The sequence below is a fragment of the Canis lupus genome, chromosome 14 (genome assembly GCF_003254725.2).
Source record: "Canis lupus dingo isolate Sandy chromosome 14, ASM325472v2, whole genome shotgun sequence".
Classification (NCBI taxonomy): Eukaryota; Metazoa; Chordata; class Mammalia; order Carnivora; family Canidae; genus Canis; species Canis lupus.
Genome location: NC_064256.1, coordinates 44,794,232 through 44,819,547, shown reverse-complemented (window position 1 = coordinate 44,819,547; position 25,316 = coordinate 44,794,232). Strand labels below are relative to the sequence as shown.

The 25,316-nt window shown below is 41.0% G+C and overlaps 1 protein-coding gene across 5 annotated transcripts in view; it reads right to left on the bottom strand.

Moving 5' to 3' along the window:
- AVL9 (AVL9 cell migration associated) overlaps positions 1–25,316 on the bottom strand; it is an 80,502-nt gene that overhangs the window by 5,914 nt on the left and 49,272 nt on the right. For 2 of the 5 annotated variants that reach the window (XM_049093782.1, XM_025464567.3), the window contains one exon: positions 18,816–23,610. In XM_049093782.1, coding sequence (XP_048949739.1) covers positions 23,495–23,610 — 116 coding nt within the window. In that variant the 3' untranslated portion in view covers positions 18,816–23,494. Of the gene's footprint in view, positions 1–13,751; positions 13,967–14,918; positions 15,279–18,463; positions 18,628–18,815; positions 23,611–25,316 lie in introns of those variants that run through there. The other 3 variants (XR_003143144.3, XR_007402083.1, XR_003143145.3) reach the window with 3 other exon arrangements.

Below are 25,316 nucleotides of genomic sequence, written 5' to 3'. Positions count from 1 at the left end.
GAGAGCCACACTTATATGTCGTCTTAGCTTAGATTGCTAAAACAAAGTGCTATCAGTTAGGTGGGTTATAAACAAATTTGTTCTGGACTGTTCTGGAGAGTGAAGTCTGAGGTTACGGTGCCAGCATGGTCAGGTTCTGTGAGACCTCTCCTCTGGGCTACACAGACTGCTGAGATATCCTCATGTGACAGGAACTTCGTTGGCCTCTTACAGGGATACTAATGAGATCCTGAGGACTCCATCCTTAGGACCTAATTACTTCCCAGCACCATCACATTGAGATTAGAGTTCAGCAAATGAATTGGGGAGAGGGAGGGGGACACACAGATATCTCCCACTTGAAAGTCTCTGTTCTCTCAAATTCAACATGTCCTAAGATCTTCCCCACCTCCATCTCACACACTTGTCTGGTTCAGGTTCTGTCAGTAAACAGCACTGTGCCCCATCCTGCCACTTACTTGGAAGTTAATTTGATTTTTCCCTCTCCTTCACCTCCATATACTGTGAATCACAAGGCCGTATAGTTTCTCTTAAATATCTCTTGAACTCATCCTCAATTTCTAACACCTTAATGTAGAGCCCCTACCATCTCACCTGGAGGACTTAATTTCCTAAATTTCCTTAAAACACTTTATTGAGCTGTAATTCACAATCACCAAACAGTTCAGTAGTCTTTAGTGTATTCATAGAGTCTTGCAGTCACATAATCAGAGAACATCTCATGATGCCAAAACCCCATACTCCATTCTCCTTTTACCCCCTAAATGATCTCTGCTGATATCTTTTTTGCTCACACTTTTACCACACTGCAATCAACATAATTTCCCAAAATTTATGTCATGTCTTTGCTTGGAACTTTTATTGTCCTTGGAATGGAGTCCAAGTTCCTTTTTGATTTGTAAGGCCTTGAAGAATCTGATTTCTCCTTCCTTTTCTGGCCTACTTTTCTTCCTTACAGTTTACAGTCTCCCTAAATGGAGAATTTTAGTTCTTTTAATAGATCTAGTCTTCTCTTTCACATACATTTTTATCTGCCTCAAACACTCTTCCCTTTTGCTTAAATCTAAGGTAACCATACATCCTAGTTTATACTTGTTTTCCCTTTGACTTTTAAAAATGTTCCTGTTTGGATGGTAAATGCTATGGTAACCCGGCTAAATTCAATTTACATGTTCATTTCCTTTAGGTGGCTTAAAAAATCCTACCTTGAGTTCCCTTTATTTAAATCTCAATTTGTCCCCAATATTGTCTAATACTCCTCCAACTATCTTACAGTTAACATGTTTTGATTGTCTTCACCACTGCTGTGAGGTCAAGGGCTTGCATCTACCTTATTTCTGTATCCTCAACACCTAACAATGCCTGGCACATAGTAGACGCAAAATAAAATCTTGGGGATCCCTGGGTGGCTCAGCGGTTTGGCCCCTGCTTTTGGCCCAGGGTGTGATCCTGGAGTCCCGGGATCGAGTCCCACATCGGGCTTCCTGGATGGAGCCTGCTTCTCCTCTGTGTCTCTGCCTTTCTCTCTCTCTCTCTGTCATGAATAAATAAAATCTTTAAAAAAAATAAAAAAATAAAAATAAAAAAATAAAATCTATACAAAGGAGTGTTAGGTCATAAAGGGAATTTGAATTCAGACCACTATTTTAGAATTATAGTGATTAGTAGTGGGAGTACCTCTGACACTATGGAGAAAGGATTTATCAAATAAATGAACATCAAATGAGCTGACATTTAAAAAAAAAAAAAAAAGAAAGAAAACTTACCAATATGTAAAAAAGGATTTGACCAAGTAAGTTTTATCCCAAGGAATGAAAGTTTGGTTTAACATCTGAAAATCACAGAGTACACATCAGCAGAATAAAGGAAAAGAATCCTATGATCATCTAAGTAAAGAGAGGAAAAATTTGACAAAATTCAATATCCATGTATGATAAAAACTCAGCAAATTAGAGAAGGAAATTTGCTCAATCTGATAAAGAACATCTATGAAAACCGCAGAGCTAATATACTTAATGGTGAAAGACTGAACTTTCCCCCTAAGATATGGAACTAGACAAAGTTGCCAGCTTTCATCACTTCTACGTGGAATTGTACTAGCCAAGGCAATAAGGCAAGAAATGGAAAAGGCATACAGCTTAGAAATAAAAACTAGAATCACTTAACAAGTATCCTAAGCAAGGATATAAGATCAATACTAAATACCAGATAAAAACAAAAGTCAGCTGTTTTTATGTACTTAACCATAAAACTTAACAACATAACAAAATTAGGGATAGATTCAACAAAAAACATATAAGACGTACACAACATTGCTGAGATTGATGAAGACCTAAAGAAATGGAGAGATAGAGCATGTTCATGGATTGAATCAATACTGTTAAGATGGCAATTCTCTCCAAATTGATCTACAGATTCAATGCAATCCCTATCAAAATGCCAGTATACTTTTTTCTCTTACAGAAACTGATGTGCTGATTTTAAAATTTTTACAGAAAAGCAAAAGAACTGCAATAGCCAAAACCATTTTTACAAAAAGAACCAAGTTGGAACACTTACACCAAAAATTTCAGGTGTGCCTGGCTGGCTCAGTTGGTAGGACGTGTGAATACTGACCTCAGAATTATAGGTTTGAGACGACATTGGGTGTAGAGATCAGTTAAAAATTTAAAAAAATTCAAAATTTTACTATAATGAGGACAGTGTGGTACTGCACGAGGATATAGACAGAATATCATAGAACTGAATATATTTTCATGTGTTTAGGGTCAAAATAAAAAAGTATTTGAGAGAGCAAGAGCATGTGCATGAAAGGGGGCAGGAGCAGAAGAATGCTGAGCAGGGAGCCTGAGGCAGGGCTCAGACCCAGGACCCTGAAATCATTAGCCAAAGGCAAACGCTTAACCAACTGAGCCACCCGGGCACCCTTATGGTCAACTTTGTGACCAAAGTGCCAAGATAATTCAATAAGGAAAGACAGTCTTTTCAATAAATGATGCTTGAACAATTTGCTGTATGTTTTATATGCAGGAATATTCATAGAATTACTAGAACATCTATGTGATACTGGTTCACCTGCTGGTATATGACAATATTTCAAATCGTTAGTTATTTCTAGTATCCTTAAAGAGCTTTTAAAAATAAAAAGACTAGGATGCCTGGGTGGCTCCGTTGGTTGGGCCTCCAATTCTTGGTTTCAGCTCAGGCTGTGATCTCATGGGTTGTGAACTGAGCCCCACACGGGGATCGCACTCAGCAGGGAGTACACTTGAAGATTCTCTCCCTCTGCCTCCTCCCCTACTCATGCATGCTCTTTAAATAAAAAAAAAAAAAAACAAATGAAGACTTTAAGAGAGTGAGTGAGAGAGGGAGGGAGAGGAAGGGAGCATGAGCAGGGGGAGGGGCTGAGAAGCAGAATCCACGCCAAGCAGGGAGCCTGATGCAGGGCTCCATCCCAGGACTCCGGGATCATGACCTGAGCGGAAGGCAGATGGTTAACTGAGGCACCCAGGCGCCCCAAATTTTTTTTTAAAAGTTAAGACCAAAGACTCTGCAGGAAATTGATCTTGTGAGATAAACAATGAACAGGAAAATAAATTAAAAAAAAAAAAAGGAGAATAAATGGTTAACCATATGAAAACAAGCTTATCCCATTCATGTCAAGTGAAAGAGTCAAAGATAAAGCCAACCCTGAGATACTGTTTCTCATATATTAAATTGGCAAAAATCCAAAAGTTTCACAAACTATTGGTGGAGAAACACGCATACTCATATGGCTGATGGTCCTGCAAATTACCATTGTGGTTATTGGGGATTTGGCAATATTTGTAAAATTACTAATCCTTTTGACCAGAAGTCTCCTATCTAGTGACCTCTCCCAAAAACAAACTGGCAAAAAATACTTTTTAACTGTAAATATGCACAAGGCTGTTATCCTTTATAACATTATTTGCAACAGCAACACAAATGTCCATTGGAAGAGGATTGGTTAATGTCAAATCCATACAGATTTCCAGATTAAAAAGCAAAACGGAGAATGTGTGTGTGATAAAATAGATACTATTTTATCTGTATTTATGTGTTTAAAGCATAAAGATAAATTATAAACATTTTTAAATGGTTAACTTGGAGAAGGAACATGAGGAGGACAAAATTAAGTCTTCTTTGACTTTGAATATATCTAGTTTGGTAAATTTGACTTTAGAACTAGGTAAATATGTTACATAATTATAAAACAAAATTAAATTTAAAAACTTTAGGATGAAGCTAATGAATCTAAATTAGTATCCAGTGGGTGGCATAACCACACAAAAAGTAACTCTTAAAACAGTAATTTATGCATCTCTAGTGGAATAAAGCCTAGGGAAAAAAATCTTTGGGGCGCCTGAGTGGCTCAGTTGGTTAAGTGTCTGACTCTTGATCCCAGCTCAGGTCTTGATCTCAGGGTTAAGTCCAAGGCCTGTGTTGGGCTCCATGCTGGCGTGGGGCCTACATTAAAAATAAATAAAAATCTAGGGATCCCTGGGTGGCGCAGCGGTTTGGCGCCTGCCTTTGGCCCAGGGCGTGATCCTGGAGACCCGGGATCAAATCCCACATCGGGCTCCCGATGCATGGAGCCTGCTTCTCCCTTTGCCTCTGTGTGTGTGACTATCGTAGATTAAAAAAAAATAAATAAAATAAAATAAAAATAAATAAAAATCTACCTGTTTTTAGTCACATTATTAGTGGTAGTGTTGGGATTAGTATCCTGAGACTGTTGTGTATGTACCATGGGTAACAGTGAATGAGTAATGATGTTAGTACTAGAGTCTCTGAGTGAAGAAAGGACATACGGATGTAAGACAGAGGGAAAGTGAAATCCCTGTGGTCTAAGTTTGCAGTGCAGGTATCTGTACACACTCACATCCTAAACAAAACACAAATTTCCCCTTTCTGCTGAACAGGTCTGAAAAGGACTTCCCAGTCATGGCAGTGTCCATAGCCATAGCTGTGGACTGCAGTTTTGAGGTAACATTTCCTTTTAAATGGAACCAAAGTTTCTTGGAGAAAAGGCTGATTCTAGGTACGGGGCAAGAAATGTGCAAAGGAGGCTAGAAACACCTTACGCCAGCTATCAAGGAAGCTATCAAAAGGAGGTCGCAGTCATGTCCAAAAACGTGGGAACCAAGGAGCCAGCAGGAACCCCTGGCCAGGCCTGACCAGGGAGGGGTCCATGGGATGGGAAAGAGCCAGGATTCAAGATTGCTGGAAAGGCCTGAGGGCCCACAAGGACAGCAGGGTCATGGGGCACATGACAGCAATCACCAGGCAAACCTCCTCCCCAGGGCACCATGCTGGGGAGCTGCAGGCCGCGGGTGTGATGCTGTGTGAGGGCAGCCCCATCTCACAGGCCGGAAGGCCCAAGGCCGGAAGGCAGGTGCGGGGAACGCACATGTGGCCTGCATGAGATTGTGTGAGGCAGCACAACTCCGTGGGAGCAGTCCCCAGTCTGGCTGTGGAGGGAGAGATGGGGCCACAGAATTTCTTAGAAAAAATAAAGAGACCAAGAAAATAAAACACACCACTGGCCAAAGAGAGGATGATATGAGCAACAGTGAGAATAACAACCCCAGTAAGAGGAAGATACGCACATTAAGAATTTTTTGAAAATTGAAGCTCCTCAATCATATTTCCCCTTCACTCATTTGTGGTTTGCTCTGCCTTTTATCATTCTACCAGTAGCATTATTTTTTTTGGGGGGGGGGGGTTGGGGACAGTAAAATGCAAACAATATATGTATTGGAACGTAGACATTTTTCCAATACCAACCACATGTAGTGTCATATATCCTGTACTGAAAACATTCCCCTGGGGGCAGGCACCTGGGTGGCTCAATCAGCTAAATGTCTGCCTTCGGCTCAGGTCATGATCTCAGAGTCCTGGGATCGAGCCCAGCCAGAGTGGGGCTCCCCACTCAGTGGGGGGTCTGCTTCTCCCTCTCCCCCTGCCTGTCCCCCACACGCTCTCAAATACATAAGATCTTAAAATTTTTTTTTCCCTCTCTGTGAGGATGCCAGTTAATGGTACATAAAGAGACCTATTTTACATTCATCTACTGACACTCCTGGAAGATACCACTATGAATTAGGTCAATGCTTTTTTCCCTAGAAATGGTCTACTAAATACTTAACCTCTTTATCTTCAGAAATTAAAACATTAGCATGAAAATTTTCAAACATTTTGTCTTACTATTTGGAAAAAATATACCCATTAAAATATCTGAATTATTATCTTAATGACTTTGTATCAAAAAATATCATTAATCATCTAATATAATGAATGTCAGTCTATTCATGTGTTCCTGCCAAAATATGGCTACTTACTTTTAAAAAATAGATGTTTTTTTAAAAAAAGACAAAACACAAAAGCTCCAGTGGATTAGGATATATCAAGTATGTTTCATCCACAAATTCATTTTCAAAACCCACAAATTGTTCATCATTGGAGGATAAAACAAAGGAAAAGGGTGGAACATTTTATCCTCCCTTTTATATACAAACTGAATCAGTCAGTAACAAAAGAGGGCACATTTTTTCTTTATATCACATTCCAACTATTGGATAAGAAATGACAGCATGAGACTATCATTACTTCTTATGCCAAAATGGATCTGAGCAATGATTATCAATAGCCGATAATATAAAAAAAAAAAAGAGAGACAATTAGGTTGGTAGGACAACAGCCTACCTATAATCATCTTGCCCTTTTTTCATCAAGAACGAATCTGACCAAGTTTCTTTTTTTTTTAAACTTTTTTTTTTTTTTAATATTTTTTATTTATTTATGGTAGTCACAGAGAGAGAGAGAGAGGCAGAGACATAGGCAGAGGGAGAAGCAGGCTCCATGCACCAGGAGCCCGACGTGGGATTCGATCCCGGGTCTCCAGGATCGCGCCCTGGGCCAAAGGCAGGCGCTAAACCGCTGCGCCACCCAGGGATCCCTGACCAAGTTTCTACACACAAGTATCAATTTATGAAACTATAAGTGTTAGAAGAATATGTTAAATTATGCCAAGAAATGCAATCTACAAAATCCAGATTTTGGAAAACTGCAAGGACAAATGACTCAAATTTCTTAACAAATTGAAAAAGTGTATCAAGTTGTGGAAGGAGGAACCACTAGTAGAGACTTAAAAGATTTCTCTACCAATGGCATTTTGTAGACTTTAGTCTTGATTCAAACAGAAAATAAATCTGGCTTTACACAGAAACTTGTACACAAATGTTCAGAGTAATATTATTTATAAGAGCCAAGAAGTGGGCAAATAAAATGTGGTGTATCCATACATTAGAATTCAGTAATAAAAAAAGAATGAAGTAGAGATGCCTGGAGGGCTCAGTCGGTTAAGCATCCGACCCTTGATTTCAGTTCAGGTCTTGATCCAGGGTCCTGAGTTCAAGCCCGGCACTGGGCTACATGCTGGTTATGAAGTCTACTTCAAACAAACAAACAAACAAACAAACAAACCCAACAGGGACACCTGGGTGGCTCAGCAGTTGGGCGCCTGTCTTTGGTTCAGGTCGTGATCCTGGGATCTCAGGATCTGGGATCGAGTCCCACATCGGGCTCCCTGCATGGAGCCTGCTTCTCCCTCTGCCTATGTGTCTGTCTGCCTCTCTCACTCTGTGTCTTTCATGAATAAATAAATAAATCTTAAAAAAAAAAAGTTAAGAATAGAATGAAGTACTTATGTTATAACATGGATCAACCTTAAAAACTTTATGCTAAGTGAAGGAAGCCAGGCAGAAAAGGCCATATAGTAGTATTCCATTTATACAAAATGTCCATAATAGGAAAATCCGCAGAATGTATACTAGTGGTTGCCAGGGGCTGAGTGGGAAATGGGAAGTGACTGCTAGTGGATACAGTTTCTATTTGGAGTGGTGGAATCAAGACAGTGATGATGACCACACAAATCTGTGAAAATACTATAAACTACTGAACTGTACACCTTAAACAGGTGAATTTTATGGCATGTGAATTGCATCCCAATAAAAATATGGCATTCATAAGACAAATGGAAATTTATTTATTTATTTAAAGATTTTATTTATGATATATATATAGAGGGGGGGGGGAGGCAGAGACACAGACAGAGGGAGAAGCAGACTCCATGCCGGGAGCCCGACGTGGGATTCGATCCTGGGTCTCCAGGATCATGTCCTGGGTAGAAGGCAGGCGCTAAACCGCTGAGCCACCCAGGGATCCCTGACAAATGGAAATTTAAATACTGATTTGCTACTTGATAACACTGTTATCAGCTTATGACATTAAAACATTAATCTCTTAGAGATACATCTTAAATATTTACTGATGAAATATAACGCTGGTGTTTGCTTCAAAAATAATACAGGGCAGTTGGAAAGTCAATATTTTGCAGGTGTCAGAGTAAGAACTAAATCAGGCAAGAATCATCACAGGATGCTTTAGTGATCTTACAATATGTCCGCAAATTCTTTGATATTTTCCCTACAAGAGTTGTCACTTTACAAAGTTGGAGCTTAGTGCTTTCTTGAAATGTGGGTTGGACTTGGTCACTTCTAATGAATAGATTGTAGTGGAAGTGAGTGTCATGACCCCCAGAATAGGTAAAAAAAAAAAAAAAAAAAAAAAAAAAGGCACTGTTGTCTCAGGGATCATTTGCCCTAGAGGAGGCCAGTCCATGCCATGCGGACCCAGAAGCAACTCTAGGGAGAAGACCGGGTGGTAAGGAAGTGACAGTTCCAGCACTGACTTGCCAGATGTGTTAATGAGCCATCTTGGAAATAGATTCTCCAGCTCCAGGCAAGCCCTCAGATAATGGCCAACTTCTGGCCAACAACGAAATGTAATCTCACCAGAGGTCCTAGGCAGGACCATCCAGCCGAGCCAGCACTAATTTCCTGACCTCGAGAAACTGAGATGACAAATACTGTTTTAAACAAGTTTTGACATATGTATTATGTGGCAATAGGTAAATAAATACAGATGCTGAATCTAAGGGAAATTTTGATAAGATTATTTGCACGATCTTAAAGCATCTCCCCAGAGACTGCTTATTATTTGGTGGGGAATGGGAGGAGGGCAAAAACTGCTCAGTGATGCGAACGGACAACTCTGATCAGTGATCAAGATCAACATCGCCATGCCTCCCCCCATGTGATACCCTGAGAGGGACATGCCACCATCCAGGCAGGACTCTGGGCAAGAATGCTTATTTTGAATCTAATCGTAAGAAAATGGTAGATACCCCCCTGCCCCCGGCAATAAGGACCACCTTATTTAAAAAAGGAAGAGGGATTTACTTTTCCAAACTATCAATGTCATAAAAGAGAAAGATTCTGGAAATGGAGGCTGATAACTGACTATAATACCTGGCCCCGTACTGGAGAGGACAGAAATACTACAAAGAACAGGACTGACAGAATTGGAATATTAATGGTGTAGAGATAAAATGGAGTCAGTGCTAAATTTCTGAAGTTGGTAACTACACTATATGGTATGTATATGGTATATGGTATATGGTATGTATATGGTATAAAAGTAAAGGTAGAGGTCTAGGATATACATAACTTAGCCTCAATAGGTGGAAAAAAAATGGGGGAGATGTGCATGTGTGAGAGAGAGAACATATAAAACATGGAAATGAAATAAAGTATTAGTAACAGATGAATTCGAATAAGGGAGTAGGTGCTTGGTTTTGTCTTACTATTTTCACTTTTGTTACGTACCTTTATCCTTGAAATTATTCCCAAATAAAGTTTTAAAAATAACTCCATTGAATGGAGGGGAAAAGTGAGGGTAAAGATGAAATAAGATTGACTACAAACTGACAACCACTGAAGCTGAATGGTATATTGTAAAAGGTTTATTAAACTTTTCTGACTACTTTTGCTATATATTTGAAATTTGCTATAGGTGAACAGTAGGAGAACCAAACTTGGAAGATCCCAAGTGTCTCTCCCACTGGTTCCATGCTCTTTCTAAATGCATTTTTTTTTTTTAAGTACATTCACAATGTTGTGTAACCATCAGCACCACCCATCTCCAGAACTTTTTATCCTGCAAAACTGAATCTCTGTACCTACTTAACAGTTAACTCCCCGCTGCTCTCTGTCCCCCAGCCCCTGGCAACCATCCTTCCCCTTCCTGTCTCTAGGACCAGGACTAGCCTAGGGATGTTACACCAGCGGAAGCGTAGGGGATTTGTCCTTCTGTGACTGGCTTATCTCACTCAGCCCGAAGTCTTCAAGATACATCCACACTGCGGCACATGCCAGGATGTGCTTCCTTTTAAAGGCTGAATAATAGTCCATTGTGTGTCACTGGCACATTTTGTTTATCCATTTATCTGTTGGTGGGCACTGCTTGCTTCCACCTTGACTATTGTGAAAAATGCTGCTGTGTACACCGTGTACATATACCCCTTAGAATCCCCTGCTTTCACTTTTAAGCCTGGATTTTTACAATTTGTTAGAGAAAGTTGCTTTTTAAATTCCTCTTACCATATGGGATTTAGTCTGTTTGATGGTTTTAAGTCATCTTTAAAGGGACCACGATAATGCTTTTCCTGATCAAACACCAGTATAAATGGTCTTGACCACTAAAGCTGAGCTTCGGTTTCTTTTTTTAAAGATTTTATTTATTTATTCATGAGACACACACAGAGAGAGGCAGAGACACAGGCAGAGGGAGAAGCAGGCTCCCTGCAGGAAGCCTGATGAGGGATTCAATCCCAGGACCCCAGGATCACAACATGAGCCAAAGGCAGGCCCTCAACCACTGAGCCACCCAGGCATCCTGCTTTGGTTTCATTTCTAGTGAGTTCCTCCACGTGCAGGGCTATTCATATGAGTATTTGGAAGTTACTTCTGCTGGAGGAATCTGATAATAGAAACCTTGTTGTAGGTTTTGGACATTGGGTAATAAGCACAGAGCAGAACGACTGAGGTTGTTGTCAAGTTCATGAGAAAGGGCATGTGAGCCTGGCTTCTCTTCAGGAGCACAGTCCTCTTCTTTGAGGCCCGAGAATTCTCCTTCCTGTGTACCCCAGGACGGTGGCACTTCTTCCCACTTTCCTAAAGGGTTACATAATTATGCAGACCAGCATTGTGGGCCTTTTTCCACTTGGACAGTACTTTCTGAAACTGCTAGATTTCCAGATGAGAACTGTTTATTCTGGATCAGACTTAATTTGGTCAGCTGAATTCTCTTGGGTATGGAGAGGTTTTCTTACCCTTGGCCTACTTTTTGTGGTACTAAATAATATCCTTTTACAGTTTCACCAAGCACTTTGTAAAATAGAAATAGTTGAAAGCACTGCTTTATTTTGCTTCCTTAGCTCCTTTTACTCTTTCAGTCCATCAGCTACACTGTGCTTGGTAAGCTGTAACCACAGAGCCTGGCACTGGAGTGGGAGGTTTTGTTCATGTTACGATACTCACCAAGTGCCTACTATGTGCCAGGCCTCCCCAACCTCACTGTCCATTGAAACACTAGTTACTCCCAGAACAGTAAGAAGGGCCCTGGTGTAGCAGAAGGCCCGAGAGGCTTTTACTCATGTGCAGTGTCCCCTCCCCTCCACTACGGTAACCAGCGTCTCACACTTGCATGGGAGAAACAGAAAAGACACAGGAAAGACAAGAAATGCAGAGGGAAGAAAGTCGGATTCCTGGCCCCCATACTCCCCCCCTCCCCGCCCCATCTTTGGATAAGTTCTTTTTTTCTGTATTTTCTCTTCTCACACTACCCCACTTTTCAATGATTAACTGCTGTGTAACATTACAGTGAGCACCATACTTCCAGTACTACACTGAAGTATCATGGCAGGCCTTCTGTTGTTTGTTCCTGATTTTTCATTATTTGTTATAATGACACACAACTCTATACATATACCTCCCCCTCCTTTGGGATTATTTCTTTGATATAAATCCTTAGGAATGGAATGTTGGCCATACTTAGGATGAGATTAAGTCCATTTAAAATGAATTAGATGCTCTCTTAATTAAGGTACAGAACCTTTAATGACTGATCCTCCTTCTTAGAAGGGCATTTTTTTTTTTTTTTTTAAAGTAGGCTTCACACCCAGTGGAGAGCCCAATGCAGGGCTTGAATTCACAACCCTGAGATCAAGAATCGGACATTTAACCGACTGAGCCACCCAGGTACAAAAGGGCATCTCTCTTAAAGCAATGAAACAGGTGTTAATGTTCAAACATACTCAAGAAGGTGTCCACTTCAGTCATCCTCACCATTCATCGGAGACTTTGAGCAGTCTCCCACCAGAGAGAGTTGACCCTTGAGCAACATGAGTTTGGATTGTGTGGGTCCACTTATACTTAGAGTTTTTTGATACAGTACAGAACTATAATGTATTTTCTCTTCCTTATGTTTCTTAATAATACTTTTCCCTAGCTTACTTTATCCTAAGTATACAGTATATAATACATATAACATAGAAAATATACATTGATGGACTGTTCACGTATCATAGCAGTAGGCTATTAGTAAAGTTTTGGGGGAGTCAAAAGTTACAAATTTTTGACTGCATGGGGGGTGGTCAGTGCGCCTAATCCCTACATTATTCAAGGGTCAGCTGTACTATTTTTCTTCCTGTATCTGCCACTTGGGGATTTCCTCCTCCTCGCTCTCTTTTCCTGAATCCTGTATTCTCACCAAGAGTAACTTGGAGTGGTTTTTATGCATCTCAGCCTCCTCCTGGCTTTAGCATTTCCAGAGACGGATTTCTTCCATAGTACTCCTCCATCATCACTTCTTACTCCCTCCCAGAGCTGTACCCACTCTGACCTGTTCCTTTTCTGCATCGCAGGCCATGGGCCCCCGAGAGTGGCCTAAAAATCTGCTCTTTACTGCCTATATTCAGAATCTTACTTTCTTCACTCACTCAAGGAAGAGAGCAAATGCCACTTCCTCCAGGAAGCCTTCTCGGATTGTCCCAGCAGTAAGGACTGCCATAGCACTTTACTGGACCTCTCAAGACACTCTTCATTTTATATCAAGTTTTTGAGCAGGTCTCTTCTTGTCTTCTGGACCCCATACAGGACCATACTAAGTGGTTTTGTGACTGAGTGAATCTTTACTTGCTGCTGCTGGGGCTGCATCAGGGGAGAGTTATGTTTTTACCTGTCAGGTTGTAAGCTAACACATTTTTTTTTGAACTGCTGTAGAGAGCTTTTCAGTTCTTCAGTTCTCTAGCACCTTTAATACTATATTTTCATATATACAACGGCTCTGTGACATGCAGGCTTCTATGAACTGAGACACAGCCCCCATAAACACCACTGTCAATACAGGAAGCCCATCCCGCCTCCCCTAGGAATTGTGTTAGAAACTTTGGAAACACAGCCTGCTCTTCAAGGGAGAACAGTCACAGGGTTTAACCTGATAACTTAAAAGGGAACAAAAACCATGTTTCCCAACCAGAGCAGCAGTGACTAGTATCCTTCATTTACAACAAAGACACAGAAGAAAAGTTCTAAGGATTCATTAAGCCCAGATGCTTAGAGTAGAATTAATAGCACTCAGAATAAAAATGTTTTAAACTTTGAGTCTCAAAAACAAGAGAGCTATCACTAATAGAAAAACATACTTCAAAAGTGGGAAAACATCTAAGATTTAAAAATTCCAGTCCTGCTGGCCCGTGATTTTAAATAACCGTAAAGTGGTGACACACACACAACATACTCATGCATCTTTATCTGTTGAAACTTTACCTGGGAATTTCCACTTCAAAGGCATTTGGTGGGAGTGGCGTGGAGGCACCAGCCTCTCCTGCTGACCTTGCTCACAAGGGAGGGCCAGTTCAGGATCACTGCAGCCAAGGACGGTGTGCTTTAACCTGGGTCTCAGTGGTTTCTAGGAAGTGCTGCCGCAGGACCTTCTTCTAGGGCCCAGCCAGGAGGGGCAGGTGGAAAGGCAAGTGGTTCATCTGGGAAAGATGGTCGGGAAAAAAAAAGTTGGTCAGAAAAAAAAAAAATCCATGGGTTGGAGCAAACATGAATGAAAATCCAGAGTGACCGCAGATGGACTTTTTGAATATACACAGCACACTGCCTTCCTGCTTGTAAACTGTATGGGGGGAAAAGCGACTTCTAACCAGGTTTAAACCTACCGACACAGAGCTGGCAGGACAGGTATCCTGGGTCTCCACTAGGCCAAGAGTAAAAGCTAGATGCTGGAGTGTCCCCCCCGTGTTCCCTGAAATCACTCAGACTTGCTTCTCATTAACAGGCCCCACTAAATTCCAGCGAAATCAAAGGAAAACACATGTCCTTACAGTGACTGCTTTCTGAGGGAGGGTGGCATCACAGGGGTTCTGTCCTCGGGCCCACTGTTCGGGGCACATGTGATCTGAAGTCGGCAGAAAGCTGTGAGACTGGGCTACCGGGGAAAAGAGAGGGTACTGCTGATTCAGAGAAACATCACTGCATTTAGGGCCAAGGCCAGTGCGCCTGTGGGGTACCCCCTCCTGGGCTGACCTTCTCAAGGGCAGCACCCAACCTGCCTCTGGCCTGTGGCGAAGCCCTTCAGGCTCTCCCCCTGCCTTCTCGAGCAAGTCTGTACCCCTTCTCCTGGCTCACAGAGTTCTCCTCTTCCTCACCTGGCCACTGAGGTCTCAGCCACACCAAAGAACATTCACTGCTTTCTAGTGTGCTGATGCCGTCTTCCCAGCCCCGGAGCCCTCTGTAGAGTACAGCCTCTTCCCTCATCCCCACCTCACCCCCACAATGCTCGTGTAGCCTTCAGGTATCAACTCAGTCTCCCAGGGGAGGAAACTTCTACTCATCCCTATCGGCCAGCAGCTGGCCACCACGATATGCTTGAACACACCCTGGCTTACCTTGACCTGGCCCTCTCTGCCCCCTGTGGTAACTGCTCACCTGCTCCTGCTGAACAGCAAGCTCCAAGAGGGCCAGGAACCATCTGTGTGGCATGTGCTGTGTACATAGTAACCCTCAGATACCTGCTAGGGACAGAATTTACACTGCAGGAGTCGGGAGGCTTGGGTTAGTCTTAAGAGTGGATTCCCAGTGCAAGCAGCTAAAGATGTGCACATCTTGGGTCTGTGGAGGCCAGTGTGCCTCTGAGGCAGTGTGAAAAGCCGTTAAGGTTTGTGGCTCCCCAGGACAGTTCTGGAAAACACTGGACCTTTATGTGATTGTCAGACGTGGGGAATGTTAGCCCTTCGGAGTAAAAAAATAAAGTTCCTTCATTCATCCCCATGAACCGGAGCACAGAACCTGTAACAAAAATGAGAAAAATACAGACAAATTAGTACAATTCAAACAGTTAATTATTTGATTTAAAGGATTCTCCCTTAGTCTGACCTTATGTTCTTCTCATGTTTTGGTATTAAATTGTGTATGGCATGATAATGATACGAGAGTTATTAGGGTCCTTAGTTGGCAAAAGAAGAAATGCCAAAACTTTCTAGTCACATTGGGGAGTTCGGGTGGTGGGAGTGATTGGACCTCTACTCTAAAGCACTCTAGAAAAGAAGATCCAGGTGTACAAGTGAATAAATATGAAAGGCAAAATTTAAAAACTTTGAGAAGATTATAGAGAATATCATGACCTTGAGGTAGAGTAGGGTTTCTTAGGTATGACACAAGAAGATATAATTTCCTCTAAACATAAAAGACAGATTTAATTATACTAAGAATGATAGTCATCAAAACAGATCATAAAGAATGAATAGACTTAGAATGAGATATTTGCAACATACATAACTGACAAAGAAACAGTATCCAGAATATATACATTATATACACACCCATGAAACACCCAAGCCAATAAGAAACAGACAACCTAACAGACAAATGGGTAAATGATTTGAACAGGCATTTAACAAAAGTAGAAAAAGAAAAAGTAGAAATCCATCTGGTTAATACATAAGTGAAAAATTACTCGATCTTATTACTAATCAGGAAAATGTCAATTAAAACCTACAATGAGATATCATTTCACACTCATCAGATTGGCAAAAATTTAAGTTCCTTGTGATACCTAAACATTGGACATAATGTGAAAAACCATCCAGCAGTTTCATGCTCACATTTTTACCTGGAAGAAACACACACAGATGCAGTGGGACAAGCAAACTAGAATGGCCAGGGCCAGGGCAGCAGCACCGTTTACAGCTGCCCCCAAACAGGAAACAGCCCAATCTGCCTCCAGCCAGCCAGGGGAACAGTGGGACAGCTGTACGATGGCATGGGATTATAAAACAATCAGAGAGAAAAATCTCCCAAAAAACAAAATTAATCAGAAAAAGACATAATCCAAACGGTTGATTCCATTCATACAAGTTCAAAAATAGACAAGAAATAAACTATGCTGGTTGGGATACATACACTGGAAGGAGGAGGTAAAATGACAAAGAAATGATGATCTCAAAAGTGAGAGTACAAAATACTTGTGGAGAAGGATGAATTATCACCAGGGAGACACACAGGGTGGGGTTTTTTAGGCGCTGCTAATAGGCCATTTCCTATGTGGGTCATGGTTACAGTGAACAGTTGCTTAGATTTACTTTTAATGTAATGTTCCTTGCTCTTTTCTGCAGGTGTATTTCACTAAAGTCGCCCATCTCCTTTTCAAAAAATGTTTTACTAATTGTAAATCTCCAAACCTGGGAAGCACCTATTTACGTAGTGTAAATAAACAATAAACACTTGAGTCTGAGTGTTTTAAGAAGGACCCAAGTAGCCCTGGGGCAGACTTTAAGAAGGAAGAGAGGCTAGAGCTGGGTCTTTGATTGTGGGGTCCCTCAATAATGCTTCTCTAACAATTAGGGGGTGGGAAGGTGATACATAGCAAAGTTTCAGTTGGCCAGGGGGCTCTGGAGGTGAAGGCGGCGGCGGCATGAGTTAATGAGTTACTGTGTGCTGGACCCTCGTGGCTGACTTAGGAACCTGTCCTTAATTCTGTAGACAGTAAGTAGATACCACATCACAATTAATACTGTCATGCTTTAGGAAGGTGTACTTGGGTTTGTGGGTTGGGTAGGACTGGAAATCGGGAAATCAGTTAAGGGTCAGACCCAATCCCCTGGCAATGTGGAAGTGGAGCTAGAAAGTGATGGAACAGACATGTTCCTAAGAAGAGAACTTAGGGATGGAATGAGGTTTCCCCCAAAACTGCTTTTCTGCTCTTTTCCATTCTCAAGCTTTAACTTTAGGGGTACAAAGAGGGACTCAAGACAGATTCTGCTTTACAAGGACAAGGCACTGAACCACCCAAGGTCAGAGCAGGGCTAGCAGATATACAGACTTGGTGCTGAGGACCTGACCTAAGTTTTTAAATTCTCTGCAATGGGGGATCCCTGGGTGGCTCAGCAGTTTAGTGCCTGCCTTCGGCCCAGGGCATGATCCTGGAGTCCCGGGATCGAGTCCCGCGTCGGGCTCCCTGCATGGAGCCTGCTTCTCCCTCTGCCTGTGTCTCTGCCTCTCTCTCTGTGTCTCTCATGAATAAATAAATAAAATCTTAAAAAAAAAAAATTCTCTGCAACGACTGAAGAAAATTGCGTGTGTAGGATGCAGCAGGTCAAGTGAAGGATGGTAGTCATATCCCAAACCAGAATGAGCAGTCTAATGAACTCCAACACACTCATCACCTGGCTTCAATAATAATCAAGATTTCATCAGGTGGCTTTCATTTTTTCTACAGTTCTGGTCCGTATCTAAATGCTCCAGGAGGGTAGCTGGGCCCAGTGAAATATGAAACATATACATTTAAATGATCTGACTCTTGGTTCCTTGTGCTGTGTTGGGAGGTCAGCAGCTCTAAATGTAGGTGTTCATAGGATAAAGAGCATAGAGCATAACCATTCTTAATCTCCTGCCCCAGGTTGCTCCCTGGCTTTGGACTGCAGGATCACACTGAGTGTGTTTATGTGCGGCTCCCCAACCCCGCAGAGATTAAGGCCAGCAGAGAAGATGTTGTTTGTCAAAGGGTTGTTCATTGGAAGAAAACTGGCTCTGCAATCACAATCCTTCTTGATGTTACCAGATTCAACAACTGCAACTCCCATCCTATCGGAGTAGAGGACAGGCAGTTGTGACCCTGCAGGTGAGGGGGAACCGTGGACCTTCCCATGGCACAGCCTGATACCCAGGTGGCAGAGATCCTCGAAAAAGGGGAGATATCGGCAGTGCCAAGCTCTACTGTCCCCGTCCCCAAATACCTCGTCATTTCCAGGATGCTAATGTTCCATGTCCGAGGATGCTGGGACCCTAAACTTAACCCAGCACTCAAGGAAGTGCACCTTCCCCTGGGGCAAGGAAACTTGTCTGCTTCTGTGAATCACATCACAAAGCTCCTCTTTTGTAGAACAGCTGTAAGAAGGACCACAGTACATGGAAATATCTATGAAAATATGCTAGGAGCCCTCAGTGGAGATGCCAAGGGCTATTTTGAAGCTTACCAGTCCAGGTGGGGGAAATAGGCTGCTCTCGACAATGTTCTATTCCCCTGGGGGTTTCTGTCAGGGAGCATGTGATATCACCGCCCGACCAATCTCTGTCTGGTTGTACGTTGTGCACTTAGATTCCAGAGAAACTAAGGGGTTCTTCCTGCAGGGGTCATCACCTTAAAAACAGAGGCATCATCATAAGCAATATCAAAACAAGAGATTAAATGGAGCAACGAGTCCTCCAGTTCAGTCTGTGTGCTGGTTTCTCACACACAGCTGGCATTGTTGTCCAACTGTGAAGGGGCCAGAGACCACCCCAACAACATGAGGGTACTTCTAGAAAGAGAGGCCAAGTACGACCGTATGCAGGACAAACAGGATAATTTTATTCTTATTTTTCCTTAAAATAAAGATACAGAAGTTTTACAATTCACTATGATTAGACGTGATTTATCATTTAACATTTTTTAAAAAACAAATGACAACAGAAACAAAGAACTATATAAAACTATTGGAGCAAAGAGAAACTACCTTTCTGATCAAAACGTGTGCCACTGCTAAACCTCCTCAGAAAACTTTCTAAGACTTCTTAGCTAAACTTTCCTGGGGAGGGTTATGGGAAGCCTTTAATCTCAAATATTTAAACTACTTTTGTGATCACTAAATGCCTTCACTAACTTGTTAATCAAATGCTTCCTAAATTTAGGAACCAATGACCAAGCGGCTTGAAACACATTAAGTCTTGATCCCATTTTCCCAGCTATAAATTAACATTTCAAGAAAACAAAATATTTTCTAAGCACAGAAGCTTCCTAAAAAAAACTTCAATTACCTTTTCTGGCTCAGTACCTGACTGAAATGTTCAAATGTTTATATTGCACACAAAAAAATTTGAGCAGCATACTATGTGTGAGATGCTGATGAAAAATAAGACTGGAAAAAAAAACCAAAACCCTAAATTGTGTCCCACTTACATGATTTAAATATATAGTTTCTATATCTTTAATTAATATGAGTAAAAAGGTAAACTTTAGAACAGCACAGAAATACAAATCATTAGAGTTTTACAAAATATACTCAACCCCTCTACGTGCACAATCGTTTAATTCTGGAGTTATCACACAAGGGAGGAGCTCCTCCCTTGAGCTAATTTCTTCCCCTTTGTATGAAAGCAGGAAGTCATGTGTACAAAGTCATTTATACGAAAAGAATAAAGATCCACATTCCTTTCCTTTGTCCTTGACAAATATTTATGGAATGTTGGAAATTACAACAAAACAATTCCAATGTCATGAATTCTAAAGACCTGGAATGAAAAACTCCTAGTGGCATACTGAGTTACGTGGAATGACAATCTAGAAGCTGGAGCCGTGTTCCCCGTCAGCCTTAGAGGCTACCTCTGATCAGGGTGGAAAGGCCACAAATGCTGTACCACCTCTGGTCAAAGAATCAGAGCTTGCAAATGCTGATGCCATTTCAAGAGTCCTAGCCAACTCCATTGTAAAACAATGGCAATATTTAGCAGCTACCATCCTAACAGGCTACTTGCCCAAACTACTGACACATAAATGTTTATGCGGTTCAAGATCTGTCCACTGCCCCTCACAAAGTTGAGTGCTCCCCAGCTCATTACCAGGCCCAGAGGGGAGAAAAAAAAAACCCACTGGCTGTAACTTCCACAAAACAAAGTAAGAAAAAAACCTGCCAGGGAGATGTTATAGCTTCATTTTATAACTTGTAACTAGCAGATTAAAAATTCTAACTTCTTTGTAAAAGAGCTCTTGTAGCCATTAGCACATTAAATACTGCTTTCAAGATACCTTCATTCAGATTTGAAGTACGTTGTTCCTCAGCCTTGCAACTTCTAACTTGTCTCCCTTGCGAATTTGCTTTCTCCTTGCCTTTCTAAAGTAAATTATTCTTAAGGAAAGAAAAGCCAATGCTTAATACAGAACTCAGAAAGCAAGATAAGATTGAGGAAATCGCATCATATGCTCTGGTTTGCTGCCCCAGGGTATTTCTGCTGCTTCTTTAAGCAAAAAGTAGATGAGGATTGTTCTAGAGCTTGGGCACTAGTAAATCACTGGTAGATCTGGGGATAGGCTATTCATCCTGGCTACATGAGTCAAATCCATATGCAAGATAACTCTAAGCCTCTCTCTGACATGCAACTTTTTCTATTCACTTAGCCCAGAGGTGCTTGGTAGCCTTAACTCTTTTCCTTCCCCCATGTAAACTGTCATTACAATGCCTTAGTAGGAACTAAATAATGCCAGGGACTTCTTCCCAGCACTACCTTTAAGTTACCTAGATAACAGTGAGGTCACTGCCAAGCTACAGATGCAGTCCATGTGCCTGGCACACCCTGGAAAAGCCTGGCTGATGCTGCCCCCTCAGGCCTACTTACAAGTACTCAGTTCTTAGACATAAAAGCACCAGAGCAAGCATGGCTAAACAATGCATCCTCTTTGAGTGGCATGTCCAAAGATGGCCTAATAACGTTGGTTCCTATTGCTCAGAGAACCAAGGAGGCTACAGCCTCTGGGGCTGGCCACTCAGCTGACACCTGGAATCCAAGAGACAAGCATGTAGGCTCACGAGACAAGGGGCCAGGCTTCCTGCCATCAGGGAAGAAATTATTAAATAGATAGAAACTGACTGCTGGCTGCCCCAAGGCCCTTGCCAACAACATACTAGCTTATGCTCCCTGAAAACTCCAACACCCCCAAAAAACTGAAGGAAATATCGTTACAGTCTTTTGACTACTTCTTGGACAAAAGTTCTATCTTTTGAGATATTCACTTTGTGCTGAAAGCCAGTAAAATGACCACCTTAAGAGTTGAACTCTTAACTAGAAACCTTAGTGAGAAAGGTTGTGTAAAAGTGTATATTAAAGTGGGGGAACAAGTGATCCTAAAGCAAAGCTTCACTCTTTTTATTTCAGTGGGATATCAAAGTGTGGATTGGTCTGCTTCTGCACAGTGAGATGGGAGTTTACCCTAAACCACACACCATACAGAATGAAGGATGGACCAGCAACGTGCTGGCTAACCGGTCACAGTGCTCTCACATTGTGAACGTCAGGCAGATGTGAAGTAACAACCGCACGCTAATGCACTATGACACTCCGACTAATGACGTGGCCTCATGAAACAAGATGTTAGAATGAATTCTTTATAGTCTCAGTGCAACACTGATTGAAGTACCTTTTAAGGTTTTGTTTGGTATTACTTTCTTCTCCTCAAATAATATTTCCTGAGAAGGCTAAGTTTCCCAGCACAAGTGGAATTAATAGAGTTCTCATAATAAGCCCTTGCATCGATCATCACTGAATTTTTGAATTACTGTGCTCAAATGGAAGTACACTTTCAGATTTGCGGACTTGCGTTAAAACACAAATTGGAAAATTTAGAGATATTTAGTTATGTCCCTACGTTCATTTCACATGCCCTAGAAAAATTTACTTCTTACATAAACATTTCTTAATTTTTTAAAAAGATTTTATTTTATTTTATTATTTTTTTATTTTTTTACAGTAGGCTCCATGCCCAATGTGGGGCTTGAACTCATGACCCTGAGATCAAGAGTCGCATGTTCTACCAACTGAGCCAGCCAGGCGCCTCACTTTTAAGGGAGAAATCAAATATAATCAAGTGTCCTCCTTAATTAGATCCCTCATTTTCCCAATATGCTATCATATGTTAGATCATACTTACAAGGTATTTATTTTCCAAGTGTCCTTTGTTACTGAAAAAGCAGTCTGTGCCCTGTAAGTACTCCCTGAGAACACCCATCCAAAGTCCCCTTGAAAAGCAAATGAGAGCTGTGCACAGCAGATACATGAGGTCCAGTTGTGTACAAATCCTCAGTAGATAGCACACACATGCATGTGTCTAAAGTGAAACCAGAGGTCCTTTGTGAAACAGGACTGATGTCATGGCTCTGTTTTTCTCCTCTTGCTTTTCTAAATGTGAGCAAAGATGAGATTTCTACTTAATAGTTACAGATCATCTTGTTTTTCCCTTATACATACTTTCATAAGGGGGTAGGAACTGATTACAAGAGGATTTTCCATCAGGGAAGTGGGAAGGCCAAATGCCTTGAAACGCCATATGAAGAGTAACACTAAGCAAAAAACCTGTACGTCTGTAAACACCCAGTGAAAACGGTTCAAAAGAAGAAACAGAAGGCACAAAGTGCGGGTTTAAAAACTCTTATAAAAGGCTGCAACATAACTGGAGTTGACAGACTACACTGAGCTCTTCCGAAGTCTCGCCCTAAGTACACGCTCGCATGTAACTGCTGGAACACCACTGTAACCAGCACCATGCTATTTCTCTGCACACTGACTTGCACAGTTGGAAGCGGAGGAAAGCACAGTGAAACTCTCTGATGCCTCAGAGCAAGTGTTTACTGGGGAAGAATAAATTAAGAACATAAAACACTCCATCCCCAGAACTATTGCCTCTGGCTTCATGTTTCTGGGAGGAAGTGACTTGATAAATGTGTCTTGTAGGTAGAAAGCCAACAAACCAAAAAATCATTATATAACTCAACAAAGTAATAACAAAGGGCTGGACTGTATGGCCCCTTTATAAGCACATTTTAGGGCCAACTTGAGAGAAATTCAAATAGTAATATAACTTAATTTTAGCACATATAAATTACAGTGGCCATCTGGATATTCAAACAGGAAAAGAGAACAAAATTTACATAAGTAAAACCTTTTCTAAAGTAAACAAGTATATAATATCAGAACTGAAAATTCATGAGAAGTTTCATTATGTGTTTTAATCAGGCTCAGACTGAAAAAAAAGTAGTCAATTTAAACCCCAACCTGGAGAGCCATCCCTGCTACGGCTGCAATTTCATCTTTCCAGCATCGTGCGACATTCATTTAGACAAAGGGCAACTGTCCATGTAAACAGTTTGACGTGCTGGTCCCCTGTTGTGGACCTGTGGTCGATGAAGAGGAACAGTCTGGGAGCAGCAGACAGACAGGAAACACTTAAACCTAAGGAAGCAACAGCAGTCTCTGGACACTCAAGGCTTCCCGTCAGGTGGCTCAGTGAGACTCTGGGGGCCGGGACTGGTGAAAGTAGAAAGCCATGAAGACATAGCTGTCTTTGCACTGGAAAAAGCTCCTCCAACTGACTGGCCTGGATGGAGAGGAGGGGAAAAACAAAAGGAAAAATGTCTTCACTTTTGTTAATAGACAGTGAAAGACCCATGCTAATTAATAAATGTTAATTTACTGTAACATCAATATGTTAATAGTAAAATACCATTTAAATTTTAGTTCCAAAACAATTCCATTCTATGGGTCTTGTCTAGTAGGAAACTGGGTAACTTCTGGGAAAAGCACCTTCTCTCCTAAGCCTTCTGAAGGTGGTCAGCCAACTCTTCTCTTAATATACATACGCTATGCCAGCGACTCTCAGCACTGGCTGCACATCAGAATCATTTGGGAGAGCTTAGAAAGATTTACGTGGTCTTTCTAGTTTAAATCCAAGTTGATAATTGATAACCACCTACACAGGGAACAGTGGTTAGGCTACTTTCAGGAACTGTGCTTTTGTTAGCTGAAATGATATTGCAATAAATGAAGATGCTAACTGCTGTATCTGCCTCTGGTCAGTTTTGTTTTAAAAAACCTTATCTCCAAAGTTGATGCTCAAGTGAAATTATTTAAGTTGAATCATATACTCCCACTATTCTCAGAGAGAAGAGTGTGGAAGAGAACTGGCTTTAGAATTTAAATAGCAGAGCATCACTAAAAATGAAGTCATGATTGACATCATATACCTATAATGAAGTAGAATTTTTCTATTAAAAATAAGAAGTCAAAATAAGTTAAATGCATAATAGTGTATGGAAATAAAGGCTTACATATTAAATCCCACCCCCTATAATCAAATGAACCCACTGATGGTGGACAGAAAAGAAAGAATGAGACATTTTTTTAGAATGGATATGGAACAAACTTCAAAGTATTTTAACGGAAGAAAGCTAGGTGCAGAAGAAATGTATGCAACAGCATGACACCTGGCTTGGTTCTCACAGTAATACTGGCCTCATTAAAAGAACTGGGGAGGGTTATACCTCATTCACTATTTTCTGAAAGAATATGTATAAAATTGGTATTATTCCTTAAACATCTGATAAAATTAGTAAGTGAAGCTATATTGGCTTGGATTAAATTAAAAACCTGTGGTATGATTTTTAATCCAATTTATTTAATAAGTATAGGGCTATTAAATTTCCAATTACTTATTACATCAGTTTTGGCAACTTGAGTCTTTCAGAGAATTTGCATAGTTCATCTAAATTGTCAAAATGGCATAAAGGTATTCACAATATTCCCTATAATCCTTTTAATTTCTGTTAAGACCGACGTCCCCTCTTCTATTCCTGATACTGGTAACTTGTACCTTTTCTCTTCTTACTAGTCTATAAAGATTTTATTGATATTGTTGATCTTTATAAAAAAATGACCTGTTGGTTTCACTGATTTCCTTTATTTATGATAATACCTTAGAAGACAGCACTCCTAATACCTACTTTATTATGGTGCTCTACTACTTATAAAAAACTGCAGGCAGCTCAGGATATGGGGGAAAAACTCCACCGAAACTTGCCTCGTTACAACAGTGAACACATCAGAAAATTGGTCTCTCTCCATCGGGTGTGGCAAAATTTGCTGAACTCTGATATTATCCGATGTCATAAGAATTTTCAGGAATAAGGTGAAAAACACTCAGCCTTTGTATTCAACTATCTTGCATTATTATATGATATGAGACACAGATCTCTGCAACTTTATGATTCTAACAATATCAAGTACAGAGAAGAGATGTGTTATGAT